Source organism: Myxine glutinosa, unplaced genomic scaffold (assembly GCF_964187855.1).
Source record: "Myxine glutinosa unplaced genomic scaffold, kmMyxGlut1.1 SCAFFOLD_669, whole genome shotgun sequence".
Lineage (NCBI taxonomy): Eukaryota > Metazoa > Chordata > Myxini > Myxiniformes > Myxinidae > Myxine > Myxine glutinosa.
In genome coordinates this window covers 3,465-28,041 of record NW_027616764.1, presented here as the reverse complement: position 1 = coordinate 28,041, position 24,577 = coordinate 3,465, and the positions used below count along the sequence as shown (strand labels likewise).

Sequence of the window (24,577 nt, the reverse complement as noted above, 5' to 3'; positions counted from 1 at the left end):
TATCACTCAGATCCCTCACAATCGACCACCACCACCTCCTACAATACTAAATATCACTCAGATCCCTCACAATCGACCACCACCACCTCCTACAATACTAAATATCACTCAGATCCCTCACAATCGACCACCACCCCCTCCTACAATACTAAATATCACCCAGATCCCTTGGAATCGACCACCACCTCCTCCTCCTGCAATACTAAATATCACTCAGATCCCTCACAATCGACCACCACCACCTCCTCCTACAATACTAAATATCACCCAGATCCCTCACAATCGACCACCACCTCCTCCTACAATACTAAATATCACCCAGATCCCTTGGAATCGACCACGACCTCCTCCTCCTCCTGCAATACTAAATATCACTCAGATCCCTCACAATCGACCACCTCCTGCAATATCACCCAGATCCCTCACAATCGACCACCACCTCCTCCTACAATACTAAATATCACCCAGATCCCTTGGAATCGACCACCACCTCCTCCTCCTGCAATACTAAATATCACCCAGATCCCTCACAATCGACCACCACCACCTCCTCCTACAATACTAAATATCACCCAGATCCCTTGGAATCGACCACCACCTCCTCCTCCTGCAATACTAAATATCACCCAGATCCCTCACAATCGACCACCACCTCCTCCTACAATACTAAATATCACCCAGATCCCTTGGAATCGACCACCACCACCTCCTCCTGCAATATTAAATATCACCCAGATCCCTTGGAATCGATCACCACCTCCTCCTCCTGCAATACTAAATATCACCCAGATCCCTCACAATCGACCACCACCTCCTCCTACAATACTAAATATCACCCAGATCCCTTGGAATCGACCACCACCTCCTCCTCCTGCAATACTAAATATCACCCAGATCCCTCACAATCGACCACCACCTCCTCCTACAATACTAAATATCACCCAGATCCCTTGGAATCGACCACCACCTCCTCCTCCTGCAATACTAAATATCACTCAGATCCCTCACAATCGACCACCACCACCTCCTCCTGCAATACTAAATATCACCCAGATCCCTTGGAATCGACCACCACCTCCTCCTCCTGCAATACTAAATATCACCCAGATCCCTCACAATCGACCACCACCTCCTCCTACAATACTAAATATCACCCAGATCCCTTGGAATCGACCACCACCTCCTCCTCCTGCAATACTAAATATCACCCAGATCCCTCACAATCGACCACCACCACCTCCTCCTACAATACTAAATATCACCCAGATCCCTTGGAATCGACCACCACCTCCTCCTCCTGCAATACTAAATATCACCCAGATCCCTCACAATCGACCACCACCTCCTCCTACAATACTAAATATCACCCAGATCCCTTGGAATCGACCACCACCTCCTCCTCCTACAATACTAAATATCACCCAGATCCCTTGGAATCGACCACCACCTCCTCCTCCTGCAATACTAAATATCACTCAGATCCCTCACAATCGACCACCACCCTCCTCCTACAATACTAAATATCACCCAGATCCCTTGGAATCGACCACCACCTCCTCCTCCTGCAATACTAAATATCACTCAGATCCCTCACAATCGACCACCACCACCTCCTCCTACAATACTAAATATCACCCAGATCCCTCACAATCGACCACCACCTCCTCCTACAATACTAAATATCACCCAGATCCCTTGGAATCGACCACCACCTCCTCCTCCTGCAATACTAAATATCACTCAGATCCCTCACAATCGACCACCACCACCTCCTCCTGCAATACTAAATATCACTCAGATCCCTCACAATCGACCACCACCACCTCCTACAATACTAAATATCACTCAGATCCCTCACAATCGACCACCACCCCCTCCTACAATACTAAATATCACTCAGATCCTTCACAATCGACCACCACCCCCTCCTACAATACTATATATCACTCAGATCCCTTGGAATCGACCACCACCTCCTCCTACAATACTATATATCACTCAGATCCCTTGGAATCGACCACCACCCCCTCCTACAATACTATATATCACTCAGATCCCTTGGAATCGACCACCACCTCCTCCTGCAATACTAAATATCACCCAGATCCCTTGGAATTGACCACCACCCCCTCCTACAATACTAAATATCACTCAGATCCCTTGGAATCGACCACCACCCCCTCCTACAATACTATATATCACTCAGATCCCTTGGAATCGACCACCACCTCCTCCTGCAATACTAAATATCACCCAGATCCCTTGGAATCGACCACCACCCCCTCCTACAATACTAAATATCACCCAGATCCCTTGGAATCGACCACCACCTCCTCCTACCATACTATATATCACTCAGATCCCTTGGAATCGACCACCACCTCCTCCTCCTGCAATACTAAATATCACCCAGATCCCTTGGAATCGACCACCACCCCCTCCTACAATACTAAATATCACCCAGATCCCTTGGAATCGACCACCACCCCCTCCTACAATACTAAATATCACTCAGATCCCTTGGAATCGACCACCACCCCCTCCTACAATACTATATATCACTCAGATCCCTTGGAATCGACCACCACCTCCTCCTGCAATACTAAATATCACCCAGATCCCTTGGAATCGACCACCACCCCCTCCTACAATACTAAATATCACCCAGATCCCTTGGAATCGACCACCACCTCCTCCTACAATACTATATATCACTCAGATCCCTTGGAATCGACCACCACCTCCTCCTGCAATACTATATATCACTCAGATCCCTTGGAATCGACCGCCACCCCCTCCTACAATACTAAATATCACCCAGATCCCTTGGAATCGACCACCACCCCCTCCTACAATACTATATATCACTCAGATCCCTTGGAATCGACCACCACCCACTCCTACAATACTATATATCACTCAGATCCCTTGGAATCGACCACCACCTCCTCCTACAATACTATATATCACTCAGATCCCTTGGAGTCGACCACCACCTCCTCCTGCAATATATCTATCTATAATTCCAGTAATCTCTGTGTGTATGTATGTATGTATGTATGTATGTATGTATGTATGTCTGTATGTCTGTGACCGCTGTTTCTCGACAACCACGGGTCCGATATACTTTAAACTTGCCAGGTATATTGCTGGGGACCCGAGGATGTGCCTTTTCAAGGTTTCATATTAATCGGACAAGTAGTTACCGAGCTATGTCCAAAAAACGATTCAACCAATCAGAGAGCAGCGAGCTATCACGTGTGCCGAACGTGGCGAACAGACTCTGCCTCAGACGGCACATTTGAGAGCGTATTCATTTATTTCACGTTGGCAAACTATGTTGCCGTTAAACTATGTTGTAAAACTAATTAAAACTAATTTGCGACATATTAATCGGAGAAGTAGTTACCGAGCTATGTCCAAAAAACGATTCAACCAATCAGAGAGCAGCGAGCTATCACGTGTGCCGAACGTGGCGAACAGACTCTGCCTCGGACGGCACATTTGAGAGCGTATTCATTTATTTCACGTTGGCAAACTATGTTGCCGTTAAACTATGTTTTAAAACTAATTACGTGCACGCTATGGCGATTTCTTTACCAAACTCCGCAAGCCGTTCGCTTTGGACCAAACCATTTCATGTAAATAGAGGGGGGGGGGGGGGGGGGGGGGGTTGTCACCGTACTCACAAGCCGTTCGCTTTAGACCAAACCATTTCATGTAAATAGAGGGGGGGGATATAATTTTAGATATATATATAGTACGGGCATGCCCTAGTATATATAAAACACAGTTTGTGTGTGTGTGTGTGTGTGTGTGTGTGTGTGTGTGTGTGTGTGTGTGTGTGTAATGTTACCGATAGACGTTTTTTTTTTTTTTATGACACTCCTAAACACTCCTAAATGGTTGTAGTACACTTTATGACACTTTATGACAGTTATGTTTTATGACACTCCTAAACGGAGAGGCTTACGTGCTTGATATTTGGCATAGACATGGCCATTGAGCCTGGGACGAACATGGCCGAACTCAAAATATTTGACGATCCATATTTTTTATTCATATTTACCTCAGCGCATTTCAGCGCACGGAATCAACGGAATCAAGAGCAGGTGGGCGCTGATTCGCTCAGAGCGATCACGTGATGACGCTATGACGCTATGAACGCTATGGAAAAAAAAATCGCTATGACGCTATGAAACGCTATGAACGCGATGACGCTATGAACGATATGACGCTATGGCGCTATGAAAAAAAAAATCGCTATGACGCTATGAAACGCTATGATGCTATGAATGATATGACACTATGAAAAAAAAAATCGCTATGACGCTATGACAAAAAAAAACAATCGCTCGCTTTACCAAGGGGCTCTCCCCCCCCCCCCCCCCCGTTCCCCTCCCCTCCCCTCCCCCGCCCCGCAATGCCGGGTACTTCTGCTAGTATGCAATAAACCGGAAGCGTTCAGCATTTTCCGGAATTTGACGTCACAAAAAGACTTCGCCTGCGAACAGATGATTTATTGCCATCATAAAGCTATCGCGTTGATTTGCCGTGTGATGTTTACCTGATTATTTTTAGTTATTGTGTGTTTCAATTGGCAATGGTACAGAAGTGTGTGGCGTACAGCTGTTCTGCCAGTTATTGTGTGTTATTGTGTGAAGTGTGTTATTGTGATATGTGTGATTATTGTGATTATTGTGATACCTGCGCAGTCGTTGCCGACACCAGTGACTTTATCAACCCTATGACATCAATATATCCGGAGGAAAGCAGACCATCTATATATCCGGAGGAAAGCAGACCATCTATATATCCGGAGGAAAGCAGATCATCTATATATCCGGAGGAAAGCAGACCATCTATATATCCGGAGGAAAGCAGATCATCTATATATCCGGAGGAAAGCAGACCATCTATATATCTGGAGGAAAGCTTAGCAGACCATCCATATATCCGGAGGAAAGCAGACCATCTATATATCCGGAGGAAAGCAGACCATCTATATATCCGGAGGAAAGCAGACCATCTATATATCCGGAGGAAAGCAGACCATCAATATATCCGGAGGAAAGCAGACCATCTATATATCCGGAGGAAAGCAGACCATCTATATATCCGGAGGAAAGCAGACCATCTATATATCCGGAGGAAAGCAGACCATCTATATATCCGGAGGAAAGCAGACCATCTATATATCCGGAGGAAAGCAGACCATCTATATATCCGGAGGAAAGCAGACCATCAATATATCCGGAGGAAAGCAGACCATCTATATATCCGGAGGAAAGCAGACCATCTATATATCCGGAGGAAAGCAGACCATCTATATATCCGGAGGAAAGCAGACCATCAATATATCCGGAGGAAAGCAGACCATCTATATATCTGGAGGAATGCAGACCATCTATATATCCGGAGGAAAGCAGACCATCTATATATCCGGAGGAAAGCAGACCATCAATATATCCGGAGGAAAGCAGACCATCTATATATCCGGAGGAAAGCAGACCATCTATATATCCGGAGGAAAGCAGACCATCAATATATCCGGAGGAAAGCAGACCATCTATATATCCGGAGGAATGCAGACCATCTATATATCCGGAGGAAAGCAGACCATCTATATATCCGGAGGAAAGCAGACCATCAATATATCCGGAGGAAAGCAGACCATCTATATATCCGGAGGAAAGCAGACCATCTATATATCCGGAGGAAAGCAGACCATCAATATATCCGGAGGAAAGCAGACCATCAATATATCCGGAGGAAAGCAGACCATCTATATATCCGGAGGAAAGCAGACCATCTATATATCCGGAGGAAAGCAGACCATCTATATATCCAGAGGAAAGCAGACCATCAATATATCCGGAGGAAAGCAGACCATCTATATATCCGGAGGAAAGCAGACCATCTATATATCCGGAGGAAAGCAGACCATCTATATATCAGGAGGAAAGCAGACCATCAATATATCCGGAGGAAAGCAGACCATCAATATATCCGGAGGAAAGCAGACCATCTATATATCCGGAGGAAAGCAGACCATCTATATATCCGGAGGAAAGCAGACCATCTATATATCCGGAGGAAAGCAGACCATCTATATATCCGGAGGAAAGCAGACCATCAATATATCCGGAGGAAAGCAGACCATCAATATATCCGGAGGAAAGCAGACCATCAATATATCCGGAGGAAAGCAGACCATCTATATATCCGGAGGAAAGCAGACCATCTATATATCCGGAGGAAAGCAGACCATCTATATATCCGGAGGAAAGCAGACCATCAATATATCCGGAGGAAAGCAGACCATCAATATATCCGGAGGAAAGCAGACCATCTATATATCAAGGATCATTTTACCTGTGGCACATGCAATGGAATCTACTGTGTTTCACGGTCACTTTATAAAAACCTACCGACATCAACCATCCTACATCATCGGTGAAACCATCCTACATCATCGGTGAAACCATCCTACATCATCGGTGAAACCATCCTACATCATCGGTGAAACCATCCTACATCATCGGTGAAAGCATCCTCCATCATCGGTGAAACCATCCTACATCATCGGTGAAACCATCCTCCATCATCGGTGAAACCATCCTACATCATCCTACATCGGTGAAACCATCCTACATCATCCTACATCATCGGTGAAACCATCCTACATCATCGGTGAAACCATCCTACATCATCGGTGAAACCATCCTACATCATCGGTGAAATCATCCTACATCATCGGTGAAACCATCCTACATCATCGGTGAAACCATCCTACATCATCGGTGAAACCATCCTCCATCATCGGTGAAACCATCCTACATCATCGGTGAAACCATCCTACATCATCCTACATCGGTGAAACCATCCTACATCATCGGTGAAACCATCCTACATCGGTGAAACCATCCTACATCATCGGTGAAACCATCCTACATCATCGGTGAAACCATCCTACATCATCGGTGAAACCATCCTACATCATCGGTGAAACCATCCTACATCATCGGTGAAACCATCCTACATCATCGGTGAAACCATCCTACAACCAACCTACATCATCGGTGAAACCATCCAACAACCATCCTACATCGGTGAAACCATCCTACAACCATCCTACATCATCGGTGAAACCATCCTACATCATCGGTGAAACCATCCTACATCATCGGTGAAACCATCCTACAACCAACCTACATCATCGGTGAAACCATCCAACAACCATCCTACATCGGTGAAACCATCCTACAACCATCCTACATCATCGGTGAAACCATCCTACATCATCGGTGAAACCATCCTACATCATCGGTGAAACCATCCTACATCATCGGTGAAACCATCCTACATCATCGGTGAAACCATCCTACATCATCGGTGAAACCATCCTACATCATCGGTGAAACCATCCTACAACCATCCTACATCATTGGTGAAACCATCCTACAACCATTGATCCTACATCCATCCTACAATCATCCTACAACCATCCTACATCATCGGTGAAACCATCCTACATCATCGGTGAAACCATCCTACATCATCGGTGAAACCATCCTACATCATCGGTGAAACCATCCTACATCATCGGTGAAACTATCCTACATCATCGGTGAAACCATCCTACATCGGTGAAACCATCCTCCATCATCGGTGAAACCATCCTACATCATCGGTGAAACCATCCTCCATCATCGGTGAAACCATCCTACATCATCGGTGAAACCATCCTACATCATCCTACATCGGTGAAACCATCCTACATCATCGGTGAAACCATCCTACATCATCCTACATCGGTGAAACCATCCTACATCATCGGTGAAACCATCCTACATCATCGGTGAAACCATCCTACATCATCGGTGAAACCATCCTACATCATCGGTGAAACCATCCTACATCATCGGTGAAACCATCCTACATCATCGGTGAAACTATCCTACATCATCGGTGAAACCATCCTACATCATCGGTGAAACAATCCTACATCATCGGTGAAACCATCCTACATCATCGGTGAAACCATCCTACATCATCGGTGAAACCATCCTACATCATCCTACATCGGTGAAACCATCCTACATCATCGGTGAAACCATCCTACATCGGTGAAACCATCCTACATCATCGGTGAAACCATCCTACATCATCGGTGAAACCATCCTACATCATCGGTGAAACCATCCTACATCATCGGTGAAACCATCCTACATCATCGGTGAAACCATCCTACATCATCGGTGAAACCATCCTACATCATCGGTGAAACCATCCTACATCATCGGTGAAACCATCCTACATCATCGGTGAAACTATCCTACATCATCGGTGAAACCATCCTACATCATCGGTGAAACCATCCTACATCATCGGTGAAACCATCCTACATCATCGGTGAAACCATCCTACAACCAACCTACATCATCGGTGAAACCATCCTACATCATCGGTGAAACCATCCAACAACCATCCTACATCGGTGAAACCATCCAACAACCATCCTACATCGGTGAAACCATCCTACAACCATCCTACATCATCGGTGAAACCATCCTACATCATCGGTGAAACCATCCTACAACCATCCTACATCCATCCTACATCCATCCTACAACCATACTACATCCATCCTACAACCATACTACATCCATCCTACAACCATACTACATCCATCCTACAACCATCCTACATCCATCCGACAACCATCCGACATCGGTGAAACTGGACGACAGTTTGGTCAAAGAATCCTTCAGGTAAACCCGTTCCTCGTCACTTTAACCAGGTAGGACACACTATTCATCATCACGTGACATTCTGTTTGTGGTTGGGTTCTCCAACTCGAACATGGAGGAACAACAACTCCCGGAAACTCAACGAACAGGATTTCATCCACAAACTGGGAACGTCCATTGATCAGTGCAAAAGAGTTTAAATGAATTTTTTCTTTCTGTTTCAATATGACATTACCAATCGGTTCATGACGTATTACCAATCAATACTCATCTTCACCATCTTTTCTTTCAGTCTCTTCAATTCATTTCCATCATGATTCTTCCTCCTCTCCTCTCCCTCCCCTTTTCAATCTGTTCCCTTCATAATTCTTCCTCCTCTGCAATTAACCCCCATCATGATTCTTCTTCCGCCTCTCCCTCCCCTTTTCAATCTGAAATCCCGGGTGTTGTGTTATGCAGTTCACATCCATCATTCCCTGAATTCGCCGTGCTGTCTGTCCAATCTCGTGACAACACGTCGACTCCCTGACTGTGGCCATTGCTTGGCAGTGACCACGTGTACACCTGCAACAAAACATGACACTCATCAACACATTATGTTATGTCCATAAGCGGCGATACTTAAAATACTTGTCATTCATGAAAGTATGTACATTCATATTTAGTTAAGAACTCGCCAGTCACCGTTTCCCATTCTGGATGCTTCTTCCTCGACATTTGTGTTTCGCGGTCCGCCATTAGCCTGATTAGCGTCGCGCTCCGGCTCGAACATATAGGGTTTAATCCCAGCAAAATCCACATTAAATTCCTCAATCTCTTCTCTGACAAATCCATCGCAAGAACTTCCCTCATCCTCCGAAAATTCCAGCACAAACTCGCTCTCACTCCCACTCAAATCCTCAAATTCTACAAGTATTTCTGCACTCGCTGATGCCATAGTTGTTGACCTCGATAAGCCTATTGTCTTTTCATGACGTCACAGATGCGCCCCGCCCACTTTTGAAATTCATTCGGGAAATTTCCAGGAAAAAGTGTTTTTCTCATAGTTAAAATAATATTTCAAAGATTTCATTTCAGTAAAACATAACTTCAGGATATATTATATAATAAGGCCCAATATATATTATCACTTTACTTGCACTTTAAACATAGTACCCCAGCTCTGTCTGTGCTCTGTCCCCCAAGTATTCCTACAGGACACACAAGGTCTGCCAGCATTCCTCTTCTGGTGAAACTGCCAAAATCCCGACTCTCTGCTTACCTTCACTCTTTCATTCCTCTTTGCTTCCACTTGCGAAACTGCATTCCCGAGACGGTGCAATCCCGCTCCTCCTTCCATGGCTTCAAGGTGGCAGTGCACAAACAATCTCGTATCATCCTCCATCTGTACCAGCCATCTTTCCTACCTCGATCAGCTCTGATACTCATAGGTTACAATGTTCCTCTGCTGCTTCATTCACTCACTTTTGTCACGATACGTTCCTCCTCTTCTATGTATTTTATTTATACTTTGTGTATAAATTTTGTTTTTTTTTGCATTTACAGGTTAGAGGCAAATGTGCAGACCATGAAAGTGATACATTCCCACCATAACCCGAATGAGCAGGATAATCATGATACCGCAGTACATTACAAGTGAAGTACCACAGTACATGACACCACGATCGCACTCCTCAAAAATGATGGTCTGCATATGTACTCATCAAAAGTCCACACTTGCTCGTGGGAGCCCCAGGGACATGTGACCGCACTCGTATGCGACTTTGCAAGTTCACATTACACGTCCTGAACATGAATGCAAATGAAGAGCAACATTGGTGTGAACCAGCACAAAGGAGGGTATATAACAATTTTTCTATTTTCATGAATTTTGTACCATGTGATCAATACTCAAACAAAATTAATGTAACGAATCAGTAACTCCTTTGATGCAATTAAATGGGATCGCACTCATTTAGCGGACGTGGATGGACAATTTAGCGGACAATTGCACCGGAATACATTCCACAAGTCCTGGTGACAACCCCAATCAGCATCAGGTATAAGGATCGAGGTACATCTTCAAAGGCAACAACTTTATGAAAATGCTAAAGACAAACAAAAATAAATAAATAAATAAATCGGATGCAATTCATAGACAAACTAAAAAGAGGTTTGTTAGAGAGATACACCTTTACTGTGTTCAACGAGAAAGCATCAAAATGCAAAGCCCGTCCACGTCCGCTTTGCACTCAAACTAAACTAGATGTAACCAATCGTGTGTCTATGTCAGTGTCTGTCGTGCTGTTGTCTTGTCGACATTCCTGCCCGGATGCAAATCTTGGACAACCTGTCATCGCCATATCAAACGCCTTGATCAATTCCATATACGATGCCTTTGTAAGATCATTGGAATCACCTGGCGAAACAGAATACTGAACACATCAATCCAAGACTGCTGTCATATCCAAGGACGAGCCACAACTTTGTATACAAAAAATAATAATAAAAAGGAGTTCAGTATTCACTGATGCAAGCCCAGCTTCGCTGGTCAGGACACTTCACACGTATGGAAGACCATAGAATCCCAAGAGTGATATTTATATAGGCAAGTTAAATTTGGTAAACGGTCACGTGGTGGACAAATAAAGTGTTCTCAAGATGTTCTCAAGTCCACAATCAAGTCTTGTGCCATTCTAGTTGTCACCTGGGAACATCAGGCCACGAACAGGTCAGTTTGGCGCAACATTTGCCACAAAGGCCTGGACCACTTTGAATGTAGGAGACTTGCTATCGAGAAACAGCAGAGGCAATAAAGGAAAAACCTGCCAACGTCCATCTCCGCAAGGACCAGTCTATACCTGTGATGTTTGTGGTACACACTGTAGGTCCCGCATTGGACTATACACTATACAGCCATCGCACAACACACAATGCTTATTAAGCACGCCAACGAAGGGAAGATATTCTTTGAAAGCGACGACTCACACCATCATCCATCAAACAACAATTGTAAATTATGGTTTGTAGTGAAATTATACCGAAGGTGAACCCAGGGTGTGCTCGCTTAAAAGGGGCGTCTATAAGACCCGGGACAACCGGGGCGCACAAACACTCCAGCGGCACTTACTGTGACATAGTCCTGTAGTTTGAATGGTATGTACGCCCCTATATGCTGCGCTGATTTGTTTTACCTATTGATATCGGAACATTGCCCATGTAATACTCTGATTCTAATGTCTGTTGCATGAATGTATTTTTACAGGATGTTACTTCAGATCTAAATGATATTAAACCTACCCAAGGGACAAGTCGTGTCTGAGCTTGATTTTCATGACATGGTTCTCCATATTTTCAGAATAAAGGTTTGTTGAGAAGTTCATGACAAAGGCCCAAATGATGAAAGGTTATGACAGACAGACACAGACACTAGCACGCATGCAAAACCCCATCAACCCCTATGCGTGCACACTAATAAAAAAAACTTCTAGAAATTGGCCCAACATAAAAATTCTCCCCCAAAAAGTTCAAAAGACACTCACGTAAATTTCCATCTTGCGGTAGAGACCGTAGTTGAGCAGGAGATTGTGGGTCATGCGGATGCGATGTGGTTTCATGGGATGACCCTGGCCATAGTAGTAATTGCCGATGTCTCCTAGTGAACAAAAATATGAAAATAAGTCAAATACATGAATGTGTTTTGGTTATACCAAAACACTATAGTGGACTCTCACTCATTCAACTTGGGTCAAACGCTGACAAATGTGAATCAGTGAAGGATGTTTTATTTATTTTGTTCCATCACTTCTACTGTATAATACACATTTTAAATGTATGCAAATTTCATATACAGTCAGACCCCACTATTCACGGGGGATACGTTCATGGGAAGTGCCCTGAATTACAAAACCACGAATGGCGGGGCATTGTTTCAATGGAGAAAGGGGGGATTGGTTCCCGAATTGCGAAAATCCGCAAATGGAAAGACAAAATCTCGTGAATGTATGCCGTGCCATTGTTTCAATGGTGGAAAAGGGGGATACGTTGTAGGGTCCCGGCGGTTCCTGATTCATAGAGAATTTTTTTTTAAGTTTAAAATGTTTTCGACTCTGGCGAGTACTCTGGCGAGGACTCTGGCGAGGACTCCGAGAGGGTGCTGATGGTCTTGAGGTGGAGGGAGCAGGGTGAAATAAATGAGTAATGGAGAGCTGCCTGGCAGATTGCCACAGGTTTTGATGTAGCTCTTTGTATGGGAGCAGCACATCATCCAAGCCCCTCTTGAACTTGAGGTACCTCTCCATGACTGGGTCAGCATCTTCCAACCTGTCGATAAGCACCCGCATGTCCTGCAGCAACTCGCCCAGGAACTGGACTGTGAGGTGGGACCTCGGCACCTCTTCCTCATCACTGCCCGCCCCCTCCTCCTCGGAAACCTTTGTAATGGCCTCCGACTCATCGTTGAGGTTACACCATGCGAGGCAATGAGATCCTCCAACTCCTCAGGCTGCATGTCTTCAAAGCCTTCACCTTCCGCATGGCATCAAAGCCTTCCCCTTCCGCATGGCATCAAAGCCTTCCCCTTCCGCATGGCATCAAAGCCTTCCGCTTCCGCATGGCATCAAAGCCTTCCCCTTCCGCATGACATCAAAGCCTTCCCCTTCCGCATGGCATCAAAGCCTTCCCTCTTCCACCTGTCGTGCCAACCTGACAATTACATGCCTGTGCTCCGTGTTACCGGGAAAGCCAGTAAAGTTTTTCACTGCCTGTGGCCTTTGATGGTGGAGGCTCTCACCTTGTCCAGCGACTCCTTGATGGCACCGATGCAGTGGGCAATATTGAAATCCTTCCACACTGCCCAACGGTGAGACCTGGGTCGGAATCCATGGCATCCAAAATGCGGCAAAAGGTGTGATGGGTGTAATATTGTGCGACGGGTGTAATACGTTTTAAACGTTGAAATCACACCTCTGTTAAGTGGCTGGATCAGGGTGGTGGTGTTGGGCGGTAAGAATATCATCTCGACATTCGGGTGAACCAAGTCCAGGTTCGCGGAGTGGTCAGAAGCGTTTGTCCAGGAGCAAGAGAACCTTGAACACAAGGTTTTTGTCCACCATGTACCTCTCCACTTGAGGGACGAAACCATTATGGAACCAGTCCAGGAAGATTGCTGCCATCACCCAGGCTTTCCTGTTGGACCTCCAAAACACGGGCAGACTTTGCTCGTTCTTGCCCTTGAGAGCACACGGGTTCAGGCAATGGTACAACATAATGTGTTTCATCATGAAGTCCCCTTTTGCGTTTGCACAGAGAAGAGATACCCAGTACTTGGCAGCCTTGAATCCCGATGCTGTCTCCTCGCGCTTCGAGATGAAAGTTCTCGTGGGCAGCTTTTTCCAGAAGAGGCCAGTCTCGTCAGCGTTGAACATTGACCACACTGAACACCTGCTCTGGAAGGTATCCCTTCTCTTCTATCAGCCTCGTTAGTTGAGCAGGGAACACTTTTGCTGCCTCGTGGTCCAGAGGCACACTCCCCTGAGCTTCACATTTTTGAGACCATACCGCTCCTTGAAACGAAGAAACCATCCCCTGCTTGTGGTGAATAAACTGGCACTGCATGTACCATCATCGCTCGTGCTGGCATCACCCACGTCAGACAGATGATCGTAAATATGTTTCGCCTTTGCGCGAATGAGAGGTCCACTCAAAGGCATACTCTTCTGCATGTTGTCCTCAATTCATATGCTGAGAGCCGTCTCCATCCTTTGTATATGGACATCCCGGACATGGCGACCACTTTCGTACTCGATACAGCACTCGCTGAAACACTTTCTATCTGCCATGATCTTTCCTGGGAAAACCACATTTCCAAGCTGGGCATCGACTGGGCATCCTCCGTAGTGCGAAGTCCTTGCTTGGCACTCCTGAGCTTCTCAAGACACACAAAGATTTCATCCGCAGCTTGATGGAATACTGCTCTCCCCTCTGGGCTGGTGCACCTGCCTCACACCTAGCTCGGCTTCACGCTGTAGAAACCAAGGCTTTTAGAATCATTGGTATCTCCCGCGATGAAGCCGATTCTGAGGGCATTTCACTCTCTCACCGCAGGCAGGTTGGTGATCTTCTACTGACTCCTCTCCGGCCTAGCTCCATTGCTCTGTCTGTGCTCTGTCCCCAAAATATACCTGCAGGATGCACAAAGATCTGCCAGCAACCCTTTTCAGGTGAAACTGCCAAAATCAAGACTCTCTGCTCGCCTTCACTTTTTCATTCCTCTGGAACAAACTCCCCCACTCTCTTCAATCCCACTCATCCCTCCAGGTCTTTAAAACAGCTGTTCACCACCATCTCTTATCTTCCCCCATCCAAAAGCTTGATTTATTCTACCCCCGTTAATACACCCCAGATCGACCTCTTTCAAATTTAGTTTTTCCTGAAAGTCCTAGTAGTGTCCATTTGTCTTATACCATGTACGCCCTCCTACCCCCCACCCCTTCTCCTCCCCCACCCTTCTCCCTTCCACAAATCTACCACTGTCCCTATTCTCTACTGTTGTTTTGCTTCCCTCTCTCTCCCCCTCGGCTCCCACTCCCTTTATTATGTGTTTTCTGTTTATGGCTTTGTGTTGTATGTGTTGCTCTTACATGAGCCTTGACTTTGTAATAAAAAAAATAAATTAAAATAGGTCAAAGCAACAGACAAGAAGAATGATTGAGACCCATGACACAGTTCTACCTGGTGTTGGCCTAATGGTTAGGGCGGCGGCTTTGGGATCCTAAGGTCCTGAGTTTGAATCCCGTTCAGCTGCTTAATTAATACCAGGTGGGGTTGACTCAGCCCGGCATCCTTCCAAGGTCGGCGAAATGAGTACCACACTTGTACACTCCAAGCATTTTTAAACATAATTAACTACGTGGCCGAAAACGCAAAGCACTGTGCCGCAAATGTCGAAGCAGGTCCTGCTCACTGCTCGCAGAACATGTTTTTTTTTTGCTTATGTCCAACTGCTTTATGTGTGGCTGGTGAAAGATGGGTTTTTATAACTGTGTCATGCTCGTGGCTCGTGAAAAAAAACCCGCAAATTTGCTCACGACAACGCACAGCAACTTTAATTATTTTGGAGCGCAACTGTACCTTAAAAAGAAAACACACAACGCATGGTAATTCTAAAAACCTCGTATTTATTAACTTGCCGTCTGCAAAATATATTTGAACAAATCTCATACAATGATGTATTGAAATCTAACTGCCCTGTCTCTCACAATGCTTTCCCCCCTCATATCCCCCTTCCACTTCAAAACTCTCCTGACCCGACCTCTCACAATAATCCCCCTCCCCTAATAACTCTCACAATGCTCTCCCGAACCCCACCTCTCACAAGGTTCTCCCTGCCCCTCCCCCCCCCCCTCACAATGCTATCCCGACCCCACCTCTCACAATAATCCCCCTCCCCTCATAACTCTCACAATGCTCTCCCGAACCCCACCTCTCACAAGGTTCTCCCTGCCCCTCCCCCCCTCACAATGCTCTCCCGACCCCACCTCTCACAATGTTCTGCACACCCCTCCCCCCCCTCACAATGCTCCCCTTACCCCACCTCTCACAATGCTCTCCCCACTCCCCCTTCACACCCCACAATGCTCTCCCCACCCCTCCCCCCCTCACAATGCTCTCCCGACGTTATCCGCACCCTCCCTCCCCCCTCCCTCCCTCACAATGCTCTCCCGAACCCCACCTCTCACAATGTTCTCCCCCTTCACACCCCACCTCTCACAATGCTCTCCCCACCCCTCCTCACAATGCTCTCCCGACGTTATCCCCACCCCTCCCCCCCCCCTCACAATGCCCTCCCGACCCCACCTCTCAATGTTCTGCACACCCCTCCCCCCCTCACAATGTTCTGCACACCCCTCCGCCCCTCACCCTACCCCACCCCTCACAATGCTCTCCCCACTCCCCCTTCACACCCCACCTCTCGCAATGCTCTCCTACCAACCCCACCTCTCGCAATGCTCTTCTACCAACCCCACCTCTCAGTGCTCTCCCCCCCCTACCCCACCTCTCACAATGCTCTCCCCCCCTACCCCACCTCTCGCCATGCTCTCCCCCCCCCCCTACCCCACCTCTCGCAATGCTCTCCCACCCTACCCCACCTCTCACAATGCTCCCTCTCCCCCCCCCCCCCCCCCACCCCACCTCTCGCAATGCTCTCCTCCCTACACCACCTCTCGAAATATTCCCCCTAATTCACCTCTCGAAATGCTGACCCCTCCCCCCTTCCGCAATGCTCTCACTCCCACACAATGCTTCCCCTCCCCCTACACCACCTCTCACAATGCTCCCCCCATAACCCAGCTATCACAATGCTCTGCCCATACCACACCTCTCACAATGCTCCCCCCATACCACACCTCTCACAATGCCCCGCCTATCCCTCCCCTCATAACTCCTCACACACCAACTCCCACAATAATCTCCTGACACAACACTCCGCCTAACCCACCCCGTCACGACAACGCTCCGCCTACCCCACCCCCTCACGACAACGCTCCGCCTACCCCAAACCTCATGACAACGCTCCGCCTACCCCAGCACTCCCGACAACGCTCCACCTACCCCACCCCTCACGACAACGCCCCGCCTACCCCACCCCTCACGACAACGCTCCGCCTACCCCACCCCTCGCGACAATGCTCCGCCTACCCCACCCCTCACGACAACGCTCCGCCTACCCCACCCCTCATGACAACGCTCTGCCTACCCCACCCCTCACGACAACGCTCCGCCTACCCCACCCCTCATGACAACGCTCCGCCTACCCCACCCCTCACGACAACGCTCCGCCTACCCCACCCCTCACGACAACGCTCCGCCTACCCCACCCCTCACGACAACGCTCCGCCTACCCCAGTCGCCTATCTCTGCACACTCTCAATCCCATCTCCGTTCATCTCGAACCCAGTGTCAGAGTGCGTTTTCATCCTCTAGATATGGCCTAACTAAGATGAAAGTTTTTTTTTTGTTTTTTTTTCTTTCTTGTTACCTCTACCACCAAAGGTGAATGGAGGTTATGTTTTCACCCCTGTCTGTTTGTCTATCTGTCTGTCTGTGAACAAAATATCGCAAAAAGTTGTGGACGGATTTGGACGACATCATTAACAGTATTTGTGTATTTGAGGTAGTGTATTTGACAAGGACTAAATGATTAGATGATGGTGAAGATCCGGATTCGGCTACTAGAATTTTTAAAGTAATTTTTCACCATTGGGAGATAGCCAGCTATATATCTTTTTTGGCCCTATCTCAAAAAGTTGTGGACAGATTTTGACTAAACTTTGTGGACAGGTTGTGTGTGTGACAAGAATGAACAGATTCGATTTTAGTGACGATCTGAAGATGAATTCAGATACGAGAATTATTTAATTTTTAAGTGATTCTTCACCATTGAGAGATCGGGTAAAAAGGGATATGAATGAATGAATGAATATGAATGATCGTTTTAAGGCCATTTTTCCCCGCTAGAGCGGGGGTTAGCCTTGCGGGCCCCATGACAATCATAGTTCCCTGTTTAAGGCAATGTTTTTATGGCCGGATGCCCTTCCTGACACCAACCCTTGGTCACGCTCTTAGGATGCGCAGGGATACGGTGTACCTATTCTAAATCGGGGTACACACTGGGATCATTCATCCCAGCAAGCTGGTACTCAATTTGCTGACCTCAGAAGGATGACAGGCTGAGTCAACCCCCCTGGCGTTAATTCAGCGATCAACCGGGATTCGAACCCAGGATCCTAGGATCCCAAGCCGGCACCCTAACCGCTAAGCCAACACCAGGCTAAATAACATGATATTTAAAAAAGTTATGGACGAGTTATAACTATACTTGGTGGACGAGTTGGTTTGGTGACAAGAACAAGCCGATTAGATTTTGGTTCGGGTCCGAATCCAGATCCGGCCTATCAGTGGGATGCAAAATGTAAACTGTTCAGCCTGGCGGAGGTATGTGCCCTACCGAGTGCCGTTCTTGTTAAGTTTGAGAACGTCCTTTTTATGAACCTGAACATCCGATGATTGACCTCGATAATGGATTCTGAGATATGCTGATGAATGTTATGTCTGTTGTCGATCACAACACCAAGGGTCTTTCTGTGTTTGGACCTCCTGATGAAATACCTCATCCATTCCAAGGTAATCATTCTGACTGTTTAGTCTTCCAACATGCAGGACCTTTCACTTGGTTTCCTTAAAGGGGAGCTGCCAGGTGGAGGACCATTCCTGTTCCTTATCCACGTCATCTTGAAGCGAATCTGCTCGATCCTGGTTTTAACTGGACCCATCATTTTCGTGCCAGTGGCAAAACAATTGACACAAACTTATTGATCAATTCTGGATAACAAACAAAAAGCGGGCAAGTACACAACCACGTGATATGAGACTCCCTAAAGGACTCCAGTTTGAGCTCACTCCATTGACGTTAAAGTTCTCCTGTTAGGAATACTCCAATCCAAATGCGGAGTTTGCCACTGATAGTGTCAGTGATACGATGCGATGCGATGTAATCTACATCAGTACTACAGTAGTCTCTTGTGTGGCTTCGAGGAAGTCAAAATAGAAAATATCTACTGCAGCTCCTTATCAATCAAACCTGTAAACTCATCGAAAGCAGATAACAGGTGAGACAGGTACGATCTGATGGGTATAAAATCATGCTGACAGACTGAAGTGAGGGCTTGGGTGAATACGCCAACACGTCCGTGCGTACGTGCGTACGTAATAAATAGACCAGCTTTAAGAAAGACATTGTAGAACTTTCTTTTCGCAAACAAAAAATATAAAACAAGATGCGAGTCGCGATGATGAAGTAAAAGGAACGAGAGACGAGGGTAAGAGGAATATTTAACTAAAGACAGTCACAAGTGCCTATCCATGGCCTATCCTATAAGTTCAGGCCTGCGCCGATCCGTGCTCTCACTACGGGTCTCGACTAGCGCCACTAGCGGGGCCCGCGCAAGACGCCGGTAGGGCCAGGCGAGCACCACACGGCGCACTGTGCACCTCCACACGCGCACCCGGCACAAATGAAGGCGTTCGTTCATCACCAGGTGTAAACGCGCCCCGGCCGCCACTCTCACCATCGTAGTAATAGCAGACTTTTTTCTTGCCACCAGGTTGAGTGAACGCCATTCCCGCTGCTCTTGGTCGTTCGTATTATGTGCGGTGACGTCACGAATATGTGCGAAAGCCACGCCTACACACATTTGCATTTCCTTCTTTTAACAATGACCCCACTATGATCACAACCTGCGACACAAAATCTATATTTTTTCGCCTCCTCTGTCCACTCAACTCCCTCATCCTTGCTATTGAAGGTATTATTATAATTAATCTCCGAGGATCTTCATGGCTTGGTTCAATATAAATTACAAATCTGAAAGACCGATGGATCTGATTTCAGTGGACTACTACACCCACTCGGAACAGGAACAGGAGCGCAACGTTGGGTCATGTTATTGGCATTACCCTCTGTGGGGTATATAGATTACAGTAGATCTCGGCTCAGGCCTAAAAACCGTCAGGGGTTACCAAGTTTCTTGGAGAGTGCTCGCCAAGTCTCTCAATCATTCAAGGAAGCACTCCATTCAAGACTGTTGATAAGGAACGGATGGCTTGGCAAGCACTAGCTGGCTGCTTAGTAACTGAACCCACCCCGGGGTTCCTCCCTTTCAGGTTAGTGTTATTTCACCAATGAAAAACAAGAAAGAGCACTCAGAGATTGCAGACCCTCGCCAGAACGTGCTATTGTGTTGAAACAAATATGGCGGCCGAACCATGTGACCGATGACGTCATATTTTTTTCTCCACCAATTTATCCATAGATGACGCTCAAGAAATTTCATATTGATCGGATCAAGGTTTGTACTTGTCGAATTATGATGTCATAATGGAGGCACCTATGACATCATCATTAACAAATGTTATTCTGCATGGAGAGTTCTTTACAATGAGCCATGTCTCAATTTTTTCTATGCAGCACTTTCAGAGATAGAGAGGTGCAAAGTTTTTCGTTTTTTCCAAGACGGTGCCTGTACCACGTGACCTATGACATCATAATTCTCTTTAAAAATATATATACAGGAGGAGGCGCACCTATGGTGAAAATTTCCTGTCAATCATACAAATGGTTGCAGAGGAAATCATATTTATTCTGTGCGGACAAACAGCCAGACAAACAAATGAAAAATCACTCAAAGTGAAATGACAAATGACAATATGAAATGACAAAAAAATCTATGACAAACAAAAATCGCTACACTTGGCAAAAGAGAACAAAGTAGAATGGCACTCAGTGGAGCATCCTTTTGATCTCACAAATATTGGTGGTTGAATTCAGTGACCTGATATGCAAATCGTCTTCAAAGTTCAAGTTAATCGGATGAAAATTTACAATCTTAGAATTTTGGCCTATGTTGACCTTTTTGCCTATGTTGACCTCAAAAATAGTTGGTGGTTGAATTCAGTTAGCTGATATGAAACTCCTATTCAAACTTCAAGTCAATCGGATGAAAATTGAGGATTTTAGAAATTTGAAAAAAGTGGTTTACCTTTGGCCTATGTTGACCTTTTTGCCTATGTTGACCTCAAAAATAGTTGGTGGTTCAATTCAGTTTGCTGATATGACAATCCTTTTCAAATTTCAAGTCAATCGCATGAAAATTGAGGATTTTAAAAATTTGAAAAAAGTGGTTGACCTTTGGCCTATGTTGACCTTGTGACCTATGTTGATCTCAAAAATAGTTGGTGGTTGAATTCAGTTAGCCGATGTAACAATCTTTTTCAAATTTCAAGTCAATCGCATGAAAATTGAGGATTTTAGAAATTCGATCAAAAGTAGTTGACCTTTGGCCTATGTTGACCTTGTGACCTATGTTGACCTCAAAAATAGTTGTTGGTTGAATTCAGTTGACTGATATGTAAATCCCATTCAATTCTAGGGTCAATCAGATGAAAATTGAGGATTTTAGAAATTTGAAATGGTTGTTGACCTTTGGCCTATGTTGACCTTTTGGCCTATGCTGATCTCAAAAATAGCTGGTGGTTGAATTCAGTTTGCCAATATGTAAATCCTTTTCAAATTTCAAGTCAATCGGATGAAAATTGAGGATTTTAGAAATTCGAAAAAAAGTGGTTGACCTTTGCCCTGTGTTGATCAAAAAAATAGTTGGTGGTTGAATTAATTTAGCTGAAATGAAAATCCTATTCAAATTTCAAGTCAATCGCATGAAAATTGAGGATTTTAGAAATTCGATCAAAAGTAGTTGACCTTTGGCCTATGTTGACCTTGTGACCTATGTTGACCTCAAAAATAGTTGTTGGTTGAATTCAGTTGACTGATATGTAAATCCCATTCAATTCTAGGGTCAATCAGATGAAAATTGAGGATTTTAGAAATTTGAAATGGTTGTTGACCTTTGGCCTATGTTGACCTTTTGGCCTATGCTGATCTCAAAAATAGCTGGTGGTTGAATTCAGTTTGCCAATATGTAAATCCTTTTCAAATTTCAAGTCAATCGGATGAAAATTGAGGATTTTAGAAATTCGAAAAAAAGTGGTTGACCTTTGCCCTGTGTTGATCAAAAAAATAGTTGCTGGTTGAATTAATTTAGCTGAAATGAAAATCCTATTCAAATTTCAAGTCAATCGGATTAAAATTGAGGACTTTAGAAATTTGAAAAAAAAGTTGTTGACCTTTGGCCTATGTTGACATTTTGGCCTATGCTGATCTCAAAAATTGTTGGTGGTTAAATTCAGTTAGCCGTCATGAAAATAACATTCAAATTCCAAGTCAATCGGATGAAAATTGAGGATTTTAGAAATTGTTGTTGACCTTTGGCCTATGTTGACCTTTTGGTCTACGCTGATCTCAAAATAGTTGGTGGTTGAATTCAGTTAGCTGATGTGTAAATACTTTTCAAATTTCAAGTCAATTGGATGAAAATTGAGGATTTTAGTATTCAAAAAAAGTGGTTGACCTTTGGCCTATGTTGACTTTTTGGCCTCAGCTGATCTCAAAAATAGTTGGTGGTTGAATTCAGTTAGCAGATATGTAAATCCTATTCAAATTTCAAGTCAATCGGATTAAAATTGAGGATTTTAGAAATTTGAAAAACTTTTGGTTGACCTTTGGCCTATGTTGATCTTTTGACCTTTTGACCTAAACAATATATAGGATTTTGTCGGACGACGAACTCTACCATATGGTGAAGTTTCGTGAAGATCGGTTTAAAATTGTAACCTGTATGCAAGTATAAGTGAGCAGACAGACAAACACACACACACACACACACACACAAACAAACCGGCGTGATCAACATACTTGTCAAAAAAAAAAAAGTTATTTTGCCAAGTAACAAACAAACAGACTCAAATGCAATACCCTCTCCTCTGGCGAGGGTAACAACTGGGATGGAAGGAGTTCTAAGATGGCTAATTAAACGAAAACAAGCTCTCGTGATGATCCCTAATCACGCTGGTCCATGTGTCTCTTGTTGACAACGACATTGTAGCGGTTACCGGAAGCATGACATAATTACCTTGCACCGGCCGATGACGCAACCGGCGAGCGGTGACTTGTCCGGACTCGCCCGGGCGTGTCCAGACTTGCCTTTCCCGGGCGAACACTTGGCTTACCTATTTGCATACCACGCCCGCCTGAGAGGCGTGGCTTTTGTGTGTTGAACTTTACTTATAAATTGCCGCCCGTTCGATGGGCTGATTCAGTGCTTTTGAGTTCTTTCGAGTTGAGCTAAAACAAATAGCTCAGTGAAACTTCGTTCCTGGTGTCGTCCATTTTGTCCGGCTTTATCGTGCGAGCATAGCTCCCACAATTGGTGACCCCTTTTCAATAACATGGCGACGGAGTCATCTGTAGCTTTGAAGCTCCCGGGCTTTTGGGAATCGCACGCAGCCGTCTGGTTCGCCCAAGCGGATTCTCAATTCGCCCTGCAGAACATTACAGAGGACACGACGCGCTACCACCATGTGGTCTCCGCGCTCAACGCCTCCACCGCTGCCCGGGTCCTGAGCTTCCTACAGAACCCGCCGAACGCCGACAAATACGGCACGCTCAAAGGCCTACTCCTCGGTGCGTTTGGACTCACAGAGACCGAACGCGCGCGACAACTACTCGACCTCCCGGAGCTGGGCGAGGCCCGTCCATCCGAACGCATGGACCACATGCTTGCTCTTCTCGGTGAACACAGCCCGGACTTCCTCTTCCGCGAGCTGTTCCTCCGGCGGCTACCCGGGCAGGTCCGGTTAGCTTTGGCTAACTCGCCCATCACGGACCCTCGCGTCCTAGCCAAGGAGGCCGATAAATTTTTCTCGGCCAGGCGACACGTCGGAGCGGCCGCCTGGAACCCTGGGCCGACCGAGGCAACACCCGCGCCATGACCGGCGCCACGACCGGCCGAGTCAGCGCCACTGGCGGCGGCGGCCACGGCGACGCCCCGTCGACCGAACCCGACGCGACCGCCGGAGCCTCCACCAGAGCGGACCCTGTGCTATTACCACACCAGGTTCGGGCAGAAGGCCAGAACGTGCCGCCCACCGTGCACTTTCGGCAGGTCGGGAAACGACCAGGCCGGCGCTCGCTGCCTGTCATGAGCGTCGGCCATTCAGGCAGCCTTCTGTTTATCACGGACACAGCGTCCGGGCGGCGTTTTTTGTGTGACACCGGCGCTCAGCTGAGCGTGATACCCGCCTCGGTGCAGGACAAACAGGCAGCGGTGTGCGGCCCCGCCTTGGTCGCCGCAAATGGCTCCTCCATCCGCACCTTCGGTTCGTGCAGC

General features: G+C 46.2%; 1 protein-coding gene across 2 annotated transcripts in view; it reads right to left on the bottom strand.

The window, feature by feature from the left end:
• LOC137436909 (putative histone deacetylase 1-B) overlaps positions 1 to 20,214 on the bottom strand; it is an 87,168-nt gene extending 66,954 nt beyond the window's left edge. The window contains exons 1-2 of one of the 2 annotated variants that reach the window (XR_013621572.1): positions 19,862 to 19,979; positions 12,275 to 12,387 (exon numbers count right to left, since the gene is read on the bottom strand). Coding sequence is in view for 1 of the 2 variants with exons in the window: in XM_068131127.2 (XP_067987228.1) it covers positions 12,275 to 12,387; positions 19,862 to 19,913 (165 nt within the window). In the remaining variant the exon portion in view is untranslated. Of the gene's footprint in view, positions 1 to 12,274; positions 12,388 to 19,861 lie in introns of both variants that reach the window. The other variant, XM_068131127.2, reaches the window with a different exon arrangement.
• Between the last annotated feature and the right edge of the window lie 4,363 nt (positions 20,215 to 24,577).